General features: G+C 38.2%; 1 protein-coding gene across 2 annotated transcripts in view; it reads right to left on the bottom strand.

The window, feature by feature from the left end:
* PDZRN4 (PDZ domain containing ring finger 4) overlaps positions 1 to 14,361 on the bottom strand; it is a 243,547-nt gene that overhangs the window by 37,366 nt on the left and 191,820 nt on the right. For both annotated transcript variants that reach the window (XM_032200568.1, XM_032200576.1), the window contains 2 exons: positions 5,869 to 6,122; positions 4,165 to 4,267 (listed from right to left, as the gene is read on the bottom strand). In XM_032200568.1, the coding sequence (XP_032056459.1) occupies positions 4,165 to 4,267; positions 5,869 to 6,122 (357 nt within the window). The remainder of the gene's footprint in view (positions 1 to 4,164; positions 4,268 to 5,868; positions 6,123 to 14,361) is intronic.

The raw sequence follows: 14,361 nt of genomic DNA, 5'->3' as shown, positions 1-14,361 counted from the left end.
TAACTTCTTTTATTTTCTTCTGTTTCTGTTTGCTCTTTTTGAAAGGCAGTCTCCTCAGAGTGAATATTAGTGATATTCACTCTGTGATATTAGATAGTGATATTAGACCAGATATTAGTGATATGCTCCTTTGTCCAGCACTTTTTTTTTTTTTTAATTTATTTCACTGTTCCACCATGTAACTGTTTTTCCCTTTATTTTTGTATTACTGGTAATGTTCCTAACCAAGTCTATGATGCTTCTCTCTCCTTGATAGCAGGTTCAGAAATGTTATTAAAGAAGCACATATTCAATAACTTATTTACTCCTCTCAAGTACCACTATCTTCTGTTCTTCTTGCAAGGACAAATCTGCTGTACAAATTTAAGAGATAGGTTCGACACACAATTACTGGGTGCTACGATGGTTTTAGTCCTTTTGCATTATTGGTAGCAGACAATGTGATGCATACTGTAATATCACCTCATGTAATTCCAGCAGCACAACTCATAGCCATGGAGGAGCTGGGTATGACCCTGAATATCTTTGTCTCTCTTTCAGTTATCTTGACTGTAAGTCCAACTGAGCATTTACAGATCGGTCAGTTCTTACTTTATCTTAAAAGCCCTTATAAGTATCTGGCTATGCCAGAAACACAAATCTTTTGATCTGTATCTGCCAACACAGAGTGATGCTGGCTCTGCCCCCTGTCTCAATACATATCAACAATTCTCATTCCTTTTAGGACAAGCTTTGCACGAGCAACCTAAAGATACATGAGCTGGCTCTCAGCAATCCCCCAGCTCTGCCATCATCCCAGCCATTTTTTTAAAGCATGGTGCTGAATGGAGCCTAATGAGCCTCCTAGGGAGTTCACCCTTCCAAGACAATTGGCTTGTACTTGAGTTTATTGAGCTGTGGCAATCTGAGCACAAACTACTGGGTTTTTCTCATTTATAAATGGAGTAGAAGAGTGTCTAATCCTACCAAATCCACTGGCAAATACAAGTCCATATCCCCAGTGACCCTCTTGTTTCCTTTTTATGGTGGTAATTCAGGTGCTTAAACTCCAGCACATATCTATAAGCAAGTTCCAAGTTGATCAAAGATTTTCAGGACACTCCCTTTCTTGGAAAATATTCTTGTTAAATCATCTCCGTTGCTAGTCATCTCAGTTCTTCCTACTTTGGCTTAGCACTTTGCATTTGTTATCTCAAAACTGATGCATTCTTTACCTAAAATAACATTTCTGGGAAATTATTGGGCATTGTTCTAGTTCTCTTTCTGCTCCCTATCTTGTTTCAAAGCTTTTCTGAAATCTCTAGGTTTAGCTTTAAAATTAATTTTTAAAATTCTTTGGTTTGCCATGGGGACCTGTGAACTGCTTACCTGTATCCTTTTAGCAAAAGCAACACTAAACACAGTCCTAACACCAGGTAGTTTTTTGCTGTATGGAATTAGCTGATGTTCACAACAGAAATCTCTTACAAAGGAAAAAATGACAAAATTAAGAGAGAAACGATACAATTCTAGCTCTACAGAAATCACAGTAATTATAGGAAAACTCCATCCTCTAAGCACAGGAGAAATCAAATGGTGGGAAATAGAGTAGGTTCTTCCATCCTGCCTGCAGCCCACAGGGTGCCCTGTGCTGGTTTTAAAACTTGTCTTCCTAAACACTTGACCATTTTTCCCCCCCTGATTCTGCTATGCACACCATTCAGTTTTGACAACACAGTAGTTTGTGAAGCCATGCTGGAAATCAGATCAGGCAGCAGGGCTAGGTTAAAATCCCTGTAAAAAAAGGATATATTTTTAAAAAGGTTGGATCGCTTCTAACACCTGTTTCACAATCAAGTAATGGTGGTGGTGATAACAATACATAACCAAGGAGTCAGAAGACAGGGTGGATTGAGTGGCCACAGGAGTGTACACCTAAGCCAATATTGTTGTGGAGACCTTGACAGCACCGAACCATTGCCTCTGCTCTGCTGACTGTCCTACTGCTTCTCCTCCAAATCCACCAGCGCAGATAATAAATCCCTTTTGACTCTGTCCTTTATGAGACTTGGTTTCGAAGAGAGATAATATATATCTTTCATGGATCAATGATCCAGCTATCTGGAATAATGTTAATGTTATCTGGTTACAACAGGGGAGTTTACTAACTTCTTACTTAAATGTTATTAACTTAAATGACAGTTAATACAACCAATGAGTGACTTAAATCATAATATTACCACACAGGCTTAAATTTTGGGAAAGCTTTTCACATTTAGAGCTCTTCTAGTAAAAGGCTCCATGATGTTTCCCCTTCAAAACTTACATATTTAGTAGAATAGGCTCCTCTTCAAAGGAAGCCATACAGTTCCTTTCCTATTTGAATTTCATATGAAATGCTATTTCAATCACTCAGTGAGTTTGCTTCGGGCAACTGAATCACAACTGATAGCAAATTAATGACTATGATGGTGTGATTAGTAGCAATTACAGGCAACTGAGAACCTGCCCAAGCATTTGCCACTGTCATAATACTTATGCCAACTATTATTAGTGATTAATAACAGTCATAAAGAGGACCTGATTCCACTAGGTAGGCCCTATATAGATTTGAAATCTGTTAGCATTTTAATGTCACCGATACTCTGATTAAATGATGAAAAATATTTTCAACTAACTACCATTTTTAATGTATTCTTTCTAGATGTTTCCATTACTAATTTACTTAAATATCACTATTAAAAAAAATAGTTTCTATTTTTTCTAAAAAAAAAAGTTTCTATTACAGGTAAGAAAGAAGCACTGTAAACAAACACACTTGATAGGGAAATTTAATATTGCATTACACCTGGGGAGTCAAAGCAGAACCTAAGCCCTGATACTCTTGTACTGTGAGATATCACATCAAAAACCAACTGGGAAGAAATAATGATTTCACTAATCCCTAGCAATGATTTTTTGAGGAGTTCAAATAAAAGTTTGCTTGTTCTGATTGAGATTCACTAAGTAGATGTTATTTGATTTTTCTATTTCCTGGGGGAAGAACTTCAGATTCCCCAGGCTGCTAGAAGAAAAGAACAATGGGCTGAACTTGCAATAGAGCATCTTAGCTGCTAAAGACAAGATAAAAGTGAACACACAGCATATTTGCCAAAGCTTTTGCCATTCATTTCATTTCCAAATGTCAAGCAGTTATGTGAAACCTTTAAAAATGTTTCTTAAGGTACAGCAAACAGAAAGATAGGATATTTTAAATCTTGTATTAAAGATGTTTAATTATTTATAATCACTCTTATTTAAAATACAGTAACTTGAACTTATGCAAAGACTCAGAACTGTTTAATATTAAAAAGAGCCATCTGCTTCTTATGCCTGCCCCTACAAATATTTTGTTGCTACATAACAGTAGAAAAGACAAAAATCTAATGACTGGCAGACACAAACACTATTTAGATATTGAAATGAAAATCTAACGAAGAGCAACAACACCAATCAAATGTTATCATTTTGGGAAGCTACACAATTTTTTCCAGCGATTCAGAAAGACATCCAGCCTCATCACTAGAGAATACAATGCATTAACAGCAAAGGGATATTTGCAGTACAGAGCACAATTTCTTCTAATTGCAACACTTACAATGTCAAATAGGAAAGAGCAAGTAACAGAAATTATATTCATTTTCAGAGATGTAGCCTGATCTTACAAACACTCAAGTATGCATCCAAGTATCTGTAAGACTTATCCCTAAGGCATAAGAAAAAAGGCCAATTAATTCTTAAAATTTGAAGGGGAAAAAAAAAAAAAAAAAAGATGACAATTAAGCTTCCAGTTACCATTTTTAATTTTGGAAAGGTTTTCCTTAAAGTGTCATAACTTCAAAAAGAAAGTAGCAGATTTACTGTCTCCACTGAACAAAGAGAGAATAAGTATCCTGAACTTGTACGAAGACAACCAGTGCAAGATTCCACTTTCACATTTCACATGCATAACCTAACCCAAAGCTTGTGACGTTACACAGGTATAGAAAAGAACACTGTTTGAACACTCTTTGGCAGAGTATTCCCATTCTCTCTCTCTCTCTCTTTTTTTTTTTTTTTCCTTTATTTTGCACAAGAACCTGATCCTATCTGTGCAAGTACCATATCTGTAGTAACAGAGAGGCTGCAGTGTGCCAGTGGTCTTACCTCATACTCAAAGTCCTCTGTTCTATCTGCATCAGCAGGCAGGCTGGAAAGATACTCATTACCTTCGTAAAATTCATGCTCCGCTGGGTGAAGAGAATGGCAGCTATGTGGAACAAAGCAGTAAAACAAAAGTATATGAAACAATTAAATAAATAAATAAATATTAAAAACACATACACAAACCCTTTCTGTAGTTTTATCTTTGGAATATTATTCTGGAGGGCCTGAGAGCATGAATAAAACAGCATTAGGATGTAGAAAGGGCTGTTTTCAAAAGCTCAAATTCTTAGTTCATTTTGCTGGATTCATCTTTTGTCAGATTTATACAGGGTGATTATGTAAAAAGGTCTGTTTGGGGCCAAACTACTTAATTATGACTATTTGGAATTCCTTATGCTCATAAATCTACCTAACTCCACATTCATATGCTGCATCATGGCCAGTGGCAGCTTACCAATTAACTTGTTACAAACACATGAACATCCTCAATCTACAACCCACACCAGGCTGGCAAATTGTTCAAGTGCTTGCATTACACAAGTTGCATTATCCTCTTTTGTTAAAGGGATAACAGGGTGGTGAAGTGCATTTGAATAACTACACACTGTAAAATGTTATTAAATTGCATGGTTACAAAGTCTTGGGGCACAAATAATGAGGTCTTTATGACATGCACTTAGGTACAGTTGCAGACCCAAGGTGGCCTTAGCTCTTCAGACTCCTTAGGTCTTAACCATGCAACACCCATTGTGGATCTACCTCAAACCAAAGTAGGAAACTCTTCCCCATGCTGAGAGTATGGGAACTTCAATCACAGTAGCACACAGTTTAGTAGTACCGTAACAACTCAAAAACATACATGTTCAGCTGTTTAGAATTAAATAGTAGGATCTATCCAGCAGGTTCTCTCTCTCTGATATGGTCATCTACGCAGCTTACCTAGAACTTCTAAAAACAGAGTTACATCAAGGTCAAAAGTGGTATGTTCTCTGCATCATTTCTGCAGAGATGTACAGCATGCCGGGAAGTCAGTTGGAAAGCTTCAGGGCTTTCATAGTTTTGCTGGCCACAGACAGAGACTAAGGGTCAACCACTAGATGACAATACTCATGAGTAAAAAGGGAGTAACAGTCCATTAAGGGAGGACCTAATCCCTATTTTTTTTTTGTATTTTTTGCCAATATTTGTATTCAGTTCCATTTCAGAGAAAATTAATTCAACCAAGGGATAACTTAATTCACATTATTTGACATATGAAAGGTGACATTATACTTTCATCTCCATATTTTTGGAATTGTTTTGCCTTAATAAGGGGACCGTTAAATTAAATAAAATAATTTTTCCATGAGTTTTGCAAGAAATTTGGAAGAACAGAAAGCAACAAGACAGCTCTTTCTAGGCTTTAGAAGCCTTTTTGGTACTTTGCAACACAGAAGTGTTTTTCTTCTTGATAAGGGCTTAGCTTTAGATGAACTTTGTGCATAAGCACAAAGTAAGCAAGAACAATATTCCTTCTTGTTGTCTAATCCTTGAGTAGAGTTAATGAAGATTGTCATCGAAGCCTGAACAGCATAGCAGTTATAACTGCTACAACATTTATAATTCATTTAAAGTGTTCCTGAGACCTTTTCAAGAGAAGGCTACAAACCTGCCATTGCAATGCCTCAATCTCACTAGAAAACAATAGGAGAATATATGCCATACCTGTCTGAAAGTAGAAAAGGGCAGATATCAGGAACTGGCGGTGTGGAAGGCCTTAGTTTGGCCAGAGCCATAATGTGCTCAAAAGTGATGTCAGTCTGAGTGCAGGCATCCACAAGATGTACATCCTGAGAGCTACCTTGAGCTTTGCTAATTGGAGCTCGTCGTAAAACTTGAACTACAATTGGCTCCTTGGCATTGCGAAAAGCTTCCACTGCCTCTTCATGAGTGGCCTTGGAGAGGTCCTTCCCATTGACCTAGAGAAAACCAGAAAAATATACCAAAGAGTAAGCACAAGAGAAAAGGCAGCATAAAAACATGGGTGTAAAATATCGGGGGAATAATTTGTGTAGTGTTATCAAGCTATGTGCTGACATTGACTGAACTTTATTTTGGTATTCATGAAAGAGGTGAGATAAGGCTGGAAGGAGAAAGAAATTCTTTAATCTATGCTAGAAATTAGAAATGGTTTGAGCACTTCCTTAATTGCCCCAATGGAATCCCAACACAGCAAAGAAACTAGAGCATTTAAAAAGGACATTTAAAATCAACTTTCTCATCTTATTTTATTTGCCTCATAAAATACGAATAAAAAAAGGTGGGTGCCTTTAATTTTCAGTTTCAACATTTTCTGTGGCATGCAACTGTAATAAGGGATTTCTGGCACAGTATTGTTATTAATGCAGATGTCAATAAACATGTCACAGATATCTAAAAAGAAACAAGGCCAACTTTCAATGTTTTGCCACTTATCTGCTATTGCCATTATACAGTCATTAAGACCAAAGATAGGAAGATTTAACTAACACAGTCAGCTGCTGCTCTTTTAAGAAAAGAGAAATCTAAATCAGACAAGCTGAAGAATTTATTTGCTACAAACAGACAACTAATAAAACAGAAAATTACTCTGCAAATGCAGCATAGCTTGGCAAAACTAAAAGACTGTGGCAAGGTTTCTTTCTGCTGCAAGCAAAGCAGAAAATTCCTCCAAGTCTTGAGAGGTCTCTTAGTATTAAAAAAGGCAACTGCAAGACTTGGTGATTTCATACGATTTCAGGTGTTTAGGGCAAACTTACCAATTTTTGGCCCATTACAAAATGTGAGAGCTAATTCGCCAATAGCAGCCAGTATCTAAGCCCTAAGGGGCAGTGCAACATCACAGAAAGTTACACATAAAATACCATTCTGCTCTGTTTCCAGAGCCATGGGACTGGTGTTGACTGTTGCACACCATCTAGCCATTGTGAGCTACTGCAGAAATGAGATGATCCTGTGCATGGTTTTCTAGTTAGATATGTGAATATCTTAAGGGTACCAAAGACTGATTTAAATTTATAAATTTACCCAGGGTAAAGTACTTACCCTGGGTAAATCTCTACACTGACAGCAAGTCAGAAATGGGATTCTACCACAAGTCAATGCCAAAATTTACTCTGTTGTATAGACTGCGAAGCCCTAAATCTTCTGCTTAATGGACTAAGCCTAAGCCCTCCCGAAAAATGGGACAAACACTGCAACAGACTTTTGCTGAAAACAAAACTGCTTTGTCACATTACTCTTTCATTATAGAAATACTTGGAACTTTCTTCAAAAAAAATGAAAGATACAAAAAAGAACAATGCCAGCAAACTCAAATGACACATTCAGCAGCTTTAAGCTTGCCAGGAGAAGCATTTGCAATTAAAAATGTCACATTTGAGGCAACACATGTAAGCATGTCTACTCATATGGATGGTTATAATACAGTTGACTATTAATTATATAATTAATATACCAACTAAATACCTTTCTAGAATGCATGCTTAACAACAATGTAGCACCAGCTTTCCTGTGATGCAGTTTCCAAGGAAGCTGTGTCCCTGTGGCCATGAGGACATGTGAAATAACCACACTGTAGTGTGGCCTTCAGTGTGAAGGTCAGTTGATCTTTCTAGCTAGCTCTGACGCTGTATGTGGTGACGAGCAAGTTAGAAATGACCTGAATAGATTTCTATACCTAAAAAAGCTCAAAAATCACTGTGCTGAATGTCCAGGAGCCCTAGAAGTATGAAACACTGCAACCTAGACTGTGATCGAGTAATATGAACAACAACTAGCTTAATCACTTGAATTTGATCCATATGTAGTGTTTCTCTGATGACTGAATCCAGAAAATGTTAAGATTTTCTTTCTCAAAATATCATGCATCAAATTACAATCTTTGGTTTTGTAAAACTAAGTTACATGGAGAAGTATCAGTCGTATACAAGAGGAAGGGCCAGAACAGTTGAAAAACAAGTTATGCTACAAGAAAAAGAAATTTCCCCAAGGAGTGAGCTTCTGCAAACCCTCTCTGATAGCACAAGTTACGCTGCCAGGGTGTTCAGATTCAGCCATGTCTAATAGAGGCAATTAGAGATAAAGCTTCAAGCCTGGGTCTTCTAGTCACTCTTCAGTTCCAGCCTCTGCCTCATTCTTGCTTCTAACTTAGATACTATCAAGGAAACAATTTTCCAGTTTTCACATTTTGGCAGGTTTTGTAAAAAGATTGTCCTACAGGCTTTCTGAATAACTCTCATTTCTAAGGCCTTAAAGAACATAAAAATTACTTTCCTGTTTCCCAAAACCCATTTAATACTTTTTAAAAGTTTCTGATAACAGATACAGTGTTTCTCCTAAGAGTAAGCATTTCGGAAAAAACATTCAACATAGCAGTGTATCATTTTCTTTTCCTATCAAGTAAAAAGCACACAATCCTGCTGCATCCCACCTGAATCATGTGGTGATTTCTGGCACAAGCTTACAGTTTTATCACAGATTCTTATCAGCGAAGCAAAAAGATATTTGGATAGCATAAAAAATATATATTAGATTATTTTGGAATACCAGAAGCTCTGTTTATTGACATCAGTCAATACTTATCCAATACCATGAGGAAAATGACATAAATTCACAACAATGCTATTTACATGCAAATTCTATTTCTAAAGAATAATAATATTTTAAAACCACATGAGTGTGAAAAATCACAAAAGATGCACATTTTCATTTATCCTGGCCACGTATGACCTCTATTTTCATTTAAGTGCCTGTTTAATTTAAAGACTTTAAAAGCATTCCATCCTTTATGTTGGTTTCTTATGAAATACAAGCACTTCAGACAGCCAATACTTGTTTAAATTGTCACTTGAAGTTCATCAACACACTTTGTCGATCTGCATAAAGGTCACCTAATTTATGAACGCTGTCTTCCTCAGAAGAAAATCTATAGCTGAATTACTTGATGCTGGCAGCTGTCCTGCCCACTTGGGGCTGGGAAGAGAGAATTTATTTTAAAACCCAAAGCCAATACTACAGATGGGGTTGGAAGCTCTCTTCATTTAGCTTCTTTAAGGTTTTTCTGCCTCCTGCATCATCCCCCAACTTAGCACTCACATATAGTTACCCTGGGAGCTGTAGACAGCTGAGCACTTATTTACAGCAAGCCACTTACAGGTTCTTAGTGGATGATTAAATAAATTCCTTGCCTCGGAAAGGTTACTTTCAGTGGAATCCAGGGTACTATTTTAAGTGGATAGAGAAATCAGTCACTTTTAACAGTCAACACAAAGACATGGGAATACATTTGTAGTAGCAGATGGGCTAATTAATCCACAAGCAAGTTGTGAATGTTAAGTAAAGAATATATCTTTCCTCATGTAAACCATCCTCCTGCCCTGTTTGATTAAAATTCTGTTTAATGAACACTCTCCCCCCTTTTGGACACACTGCAAAGCCTGGGCCACTTGTCAACATCTTCCCTTGAGTGACTGGTGGCCACTGGCTGGATCCTGGCCATCCCCTTGCTCTAAATCCAACCACATGCAAAACTTCATCAGCATCAGAAAATAAACAAGCAAACAGCCTTTGTTTTTCATGCACAAATCAACTGACATTGGCCAACAGCCATTTCTAATGCCAGCACTACTGTACATAGAACTGAACATGTCTAGTTCCCCAGACATGCAGAGGTGGACAGCAGAGAATGAAGGAGGAACAAGACTAAATAACAAAACACTGACTATAAAAAACGTAAGCAGATGGCTGTTAGATTATTCTTGCACTTTGTGTTCTAAAAAAATAATATCAGTCCTTCAATGAAGACTGTTTCCAGGATTTAAGTGCGTGTGGTTGAGAAACAAAATACCCTTGTCTTTAAACACTTTCCTGCTGATTACAGATGTTGGTTATTCCTATTAATGCTGGCCAGAATTTTTGAATCGAGTCAGAATACTGAAGATGTTTCCTATAGCCTTTATTTTCATCATACTATCTATGAAAAGGAAAAAGAAAAAAGAGAAAGGAAAAAAAGACAAAAAGATGTGTAATCACATGAATGCAACCATCACAAAAGGTGTCACATTAGCAACTCATGAGATAACCTCCACCTCTCAGCAAATACCTGGCATATGCAACTTAAAATTTAAGATTGGCTCTGCTGAAGTAAATCCTTGGAGACCTCCTGTTTAATCAGTAAGGGCAAAGGGAAGAATAACCTGAGCATTTTGCTAGACCAGAGACATCCAGCCACAAGGGTTTCCTGGAGACATGACAGAGATGTTGTCTGACATGATGATGGAGTTCACAAGGCTCACTGTCCTGGGAGATTTCAACACTCATGCAAAAGATGCCTCTGACCTGACAGGTGCTAAATCTGCTCTCATCACAGCAGTCTCTTCACCTCCAATTTCTGCCCCTAATATACATCCAGGCAACCACAACCTGGAGTGCATCCTTGGATGGAAAACTGGCAAAAAGGACTGAATACCGAGTCTTACTTTGATCAGTCCTTTTTTTAGGACAAGAATTTTAGCCCTCCCTAACTACAAGGACAACCCAAAGAAAAAGAACAAACAATACTACCTTCTTCTCAAACATAAAGGTTTGGGGACATACAGCCATTTAAGAAAACTACCAGTGATGAAGACTGCCAGGCATGAGGCTTTCTGAGCAGGATGGGGGGCACAGAACTTGTGACCTGCCAGTGACACATGTGTTGGAGAGGACACTGCAACTCTTCTACTAACACAAATGTGATAGTTCATCTAAAGAAATGGCATTTGACACACTGACCTTTTAGGTTACAGCTCAGCACTAAGCTGAATTTCTTGGGCAAGTTAATCTGAAAGGTATCAAATTCAGCCATTACCCAACACCACTATCTTAGTCAGGGTTCAGGCAAGTTCAGTAAAGGGACAACTTTTATTATGCTGGTTAATGACATTTCCTCTTCCTTAGCCAGATGAGTTAAGTGATGCTTCTTCCCATTTGATCCTTTGTTGCCCTGATCGCCAAACCTTATCAGCCCTTCTAAAAGCTGTATAAGTTGCTGAACATGCAGGCTTTGGCTGCTTTCCTCAGGTTGAACCAAAGGCTTACAATAACAACTACTTTTCTATTACCTGTACAGCTTATGCTTGTTATATTAGCTAGTTTGTGTAGCTAGTTCAACAATACTGAAACAAAACAAAACAAAACAAAACAGATTACTGCAGCCTTCTGTGCATTTCCCTGTGTGTAACCAGCACCACTTCAATTTCCTAATATTTAGCAGCTAACTACTTTGGCTGAAAAGCCTGTGGCTAAGCTTTAACCTAAGCAAGAAAACATAAATGCTACAAGAAGTTGGGGAAAAAAAAAAAAAAAAAAAACACATAAATATGCTTTTTTTTCCACCATATAAAGCTTCTTTCTAGAGAGACACTTCCCAAGGACTTCTCAGCAGTTTTGATTATCTAAACAGTAGCTGTCATAAAGAAACACCCTTCTTTTAACTGACCTCAAGACTGTGCTTCACTTTGTCAGAATTGTCCACTGTGACCTGTGGGCAGGTCTGACAGCTGCAACTCCTCTCTGTGAAGAACATGACACATCCCCAAAAGACCCCAGCAAAGAGCTGGACACTGCCTGAAAATGTTGGATAACGAGCAATGCTAGGAAATTCAAGAGACTTTTAAACTGGATTGCAAACAATGCCTCAGGTAGATGTGCTGGGAATGGAGAAAAAGCTCCCATCACAGCTGCAGTGAAACAGAGCAAATTAGAGAGCAAGGTAAGCAACACAAAAGTGCTTGAGCTATTTTGCCTCTCTATCAAATACAAACTAGTTCAAAATCTCTTTCTCTGTGATTTTACTTTCTCTACCCAGTCACCACTAACTAAACCAAAGCTCAACTGCAACAAGTGTCCCCCAAAACTTTGGGTGCACAATCCCTTTTGTGAGTGAAAAGTCAAATCCACCAGTAGCAACTAAATCACAGAAGCCCTTTCCCTCTCCATCTCCTCTTTTATGAAGAAGTTGGAGGCTCTGAATCATAAATTTATTGAATGCCTACTTGCATTTAAACTACTGAGCATAAGGAAATGATGGTGCTTTATATACATGTATGTGCCTATAGTCTGCTTCCAGCTGGCTGGGTTAAGCATGACCATGACCATAACTGTTGACGAGCACCTAACTGTCCTCTGACAGTGTGTAGAAAATCAGGCAAAATATCCACCCTAGGAGATGACAGCCAAGAAGAGACACTCAACATTTCCATGCCTGAAGTCTCTTCGTGGATCTGGGCCCTCACCTTGAGACATATTTCAAGAAAAACACTTGGATGCTACAATGCTGCATTTGCACCACCAGGATAACTACGACCACTCCAACAAGATTCAATGCTCTGCTGAGTTAACAGCTCTAAACTGTGTCCAAAATGTGATCTCAGTTCCTGTACTTCATAACACGATGCTTGGCAGTCCGTGCAACTGGAATAAGAATATTCTATCTCCTCACTGGGTGTTAGAGCAACACAAATGTCACAAAGATTCTTTCAACTCCTTTAGTGCTGAACACAGCAATAGCTCAGGAAAGGTTCACTTGAGCTTTGAAAGAGCAAGCAGACTATTATCTGCATTTCTCTTGGTTTGTGAGTGAAATGGAAATGCCAAATTAAATTTAAGAATCGTTGCATTAGTTTCATAGTGAGCTGCTCTGAGACCAGCGCTGGTAGACATGAATTTGTGAGCAGCCATTATTCTCTCTCTCTGACTCCCTCAATATGCCCAGTAGAGGTGTTACTACTTGCTATGGACATCTTTCTTGCCCCTCTTCCAGCTGTTATTAGTTCAATTCCCTTGCTGTGCTGCCTCTAATCTCTCACACTTCCCTTCTCTTTCAGGCTTTCTTCTATTCACACCCCACCCTTTCACTGCAGACCTTTGTTTTGTTCCCAGGGTTTAATTTTTCTCATGCCTTCTGAATTCCTCTTTCCTTTCCTAAACTTTTCTCCCTCTGCCTTGTCATTGACCCTGTCCCCTTCCAGCAGGCTGGAAGCACCATCTCTGGTCATCAGATCATGTTGACAGCTGGACAGTCAGAGCACTTGCGAGTCTGCCTTCACCAGCACCTCCCAATACTACTCCAAATGCTCGGCTAACCCAGATGGTGATGTAACAAGGCTGGAGTGTATTTACTATGCAAATTGCTTTTAATATTGACAAACAGTTTTTCTGATGATATTACGATTTTGCCTGAGGGCAATAAAGACTAAACTAGCTGTGGCATGCATAAAATATGTTAAGTTACTCCTCGATACAATTAGACCATCATTTATTACATTAATCATTGCAAACTTCTATTTGTGGATAGGATATTAGATAAATCTCTCACTAGATCTACCACATACACCAGCCCTTTGATGGTAGGGAAAAATACAATCAAAGGCCAGTGTGCATGCTCAGAACAAATCATTTTTATCTCCAAGCCTCTGCACTGAATGCTGTATTCTCCTGTGAACTTTCAAGTGTCTCTGCTCTTCCACAAGCTCACTCTCCAATTTCTGTTCTAGGGTTATGTATTTTTCTCAGAGAACAGGCACTTCAAAAGGTAGCTGCTATTCAAGTTTTAGGAGATCAAATTAACAATATTCTTTAATCATCTGCAATTCCCCAAGAATAATGGAAGAGGCTGAATGGCAGATTTCAGGAGTATGTAAACAGCATGTAGTTACTTTTCTCCTTTCAGGGAATTACATCCTACATTTCATTAAAAAGAAAAGTCTTTCTTTCACCTTTAAAAAGAATCCCCAACCCTCCATGAACTCAGCCAAGGCTGGCATCCCTACACGAATGTTACACTTATCACTGTCATAACAATTCATCCACGTTCAGACGCCTGAAACTCCTGGTCTCCTCTGAACCGAGGAGTTTAAAAAGATAGATGGCTGCCTTCTGGCTAATTGTGGGAGTTCTTTCATTACTATAAAAAGACTTTTTATATCTCAAGTGACTTTATAAGCAGTGAATAATGAGACTTAAAGTCTTTGGAAAAGAGTCCACTGATCAAATGCTAGGATAACTTATGGGCACAGTGACCTTTTCCTCCATAAGATACTCCAAACTGCTGCTGTTGGCACATTATTAAAATTCCCCATTTAAGGGTTGCAGTTAAGCATAAGGCAGATTTTATTTTTTTATTTTTAAATTCAATTT

This window comes from Aythya fuligula, chromosome 1 (assembly GCF_009819795.1).
Source record: "Aythya fuligula isolate bAytFul2 chromosome 1, bAytFul2.pri, whole genome shotgun sequence".
NCBI lineage: Eukaryota > Metazoa > Chordata > Aves > Anseriformes > Anatidae > Aythya > Aythya fuligula.
The sequence above is the reverse complement of the archived record's forward strand: the minus strand, read 5'-3'. Positions and strand labels throughout refer to the sequence as shown.